Raw genomic sequence first — 724 nt, 5'->3', positions numbered from 1 at the left:
TCAGCCTGCCTCACCTGAGTAGGACGGCGGAGCTGGACAGGTAAGCCCCCACCAGCAGGTCCGGGTACAGGTTGTTATCCATGTCCTGGCCTCCAGAGAGCGACCAGCCGAAGGTGGTGATGGGCGGACCTGGCCCTGGGGTCACGTCACGGGCGTAGATAACCTGTAGATCGAGTCGTCATCATTAGTCTACTTAAGAAATATGTTGTGAAGGAAAGGTATCATATATTCTTAGGGAAACATAAATCTAATAATAAGATCGTCTTACCTGTGAAGGAAAGCATATTATATATTCTTAGGGAAACACAAATCTAATTATATCATCTCACCTGTGAAGGAAAGGTATTATATATTCTAATAGAAACACAAATCTAATTATATCATCTTACCTGTGAAGGAAAGGTATTACATATTCTTAAGGAAACACAAATCTAATAACAAGATCATCTTACCTGTGATGGTTTCATGAGCTCTTCAGCTATGAGTTCGCCGCTCCTGATCTTAAATCCATGGTAAATAAAAACAGCCCCATTGCCGTCGCTGCCACCGTAAGGAGCTCCCACGGCGATGTCTGTCATAGAAAACGAACGTGGTTTGGGTGTCACAGAAAATTGTACATCTTTGTTAGCGGTAACTATTGTATATATGGCATTACTACAGGGTACGGGAGCCGAGTAACGTAAAGTGGGGTGACAACCTGTTCTTCACACATGGATACGTATAT

At 43.4% G+C, this 724-nt stretch overlaps 1 protein-coding gene across 1 annotated transcript in view; it reads right to left on the bottom strand.

Annotated features, from left to right (window-relative positions):
• Positions 1 to 724, bottom strand: part of LOC119594234 (integrin alpha-PS2-like) — a 126,991-nt gene that overhangs the window by 11,694 nt on the left and 114,573 nt on the right. Inside the window, exons 9-10 of the mRNA XM_037943304.1 lie at positions 453 to 571; positions 15 to 163 (exon numbers count right to left, since the gene is read on the bottom strand). Of these exons, the coding sequence (XP_037799232.1) occupies positions 15 to 163; positions 453 to 571 (268 nt within the window). The remainder of the gene's footprint in view (positions 1 to 14; positions 164 to 452; positions 572 to 724) is intronic.

Source organism: Penaeus monodon, chromosome 33, assembly GCF_015228065.2.
Source record: "Penaeus monodon isolate SGIC_2016 chromosome 33, NSTDA_Pmon_1, whole genome shotgun sequence".
Lineage (NCBI taxonomy): Eukaryota > Metazoa > Arthropoda > Malacostraca > Decapoda > Penaeidae > Penaeus > Penaeus monodon.
This window is presented reverse-complemented; position numbering and strand designations above follow the sequence as displayed.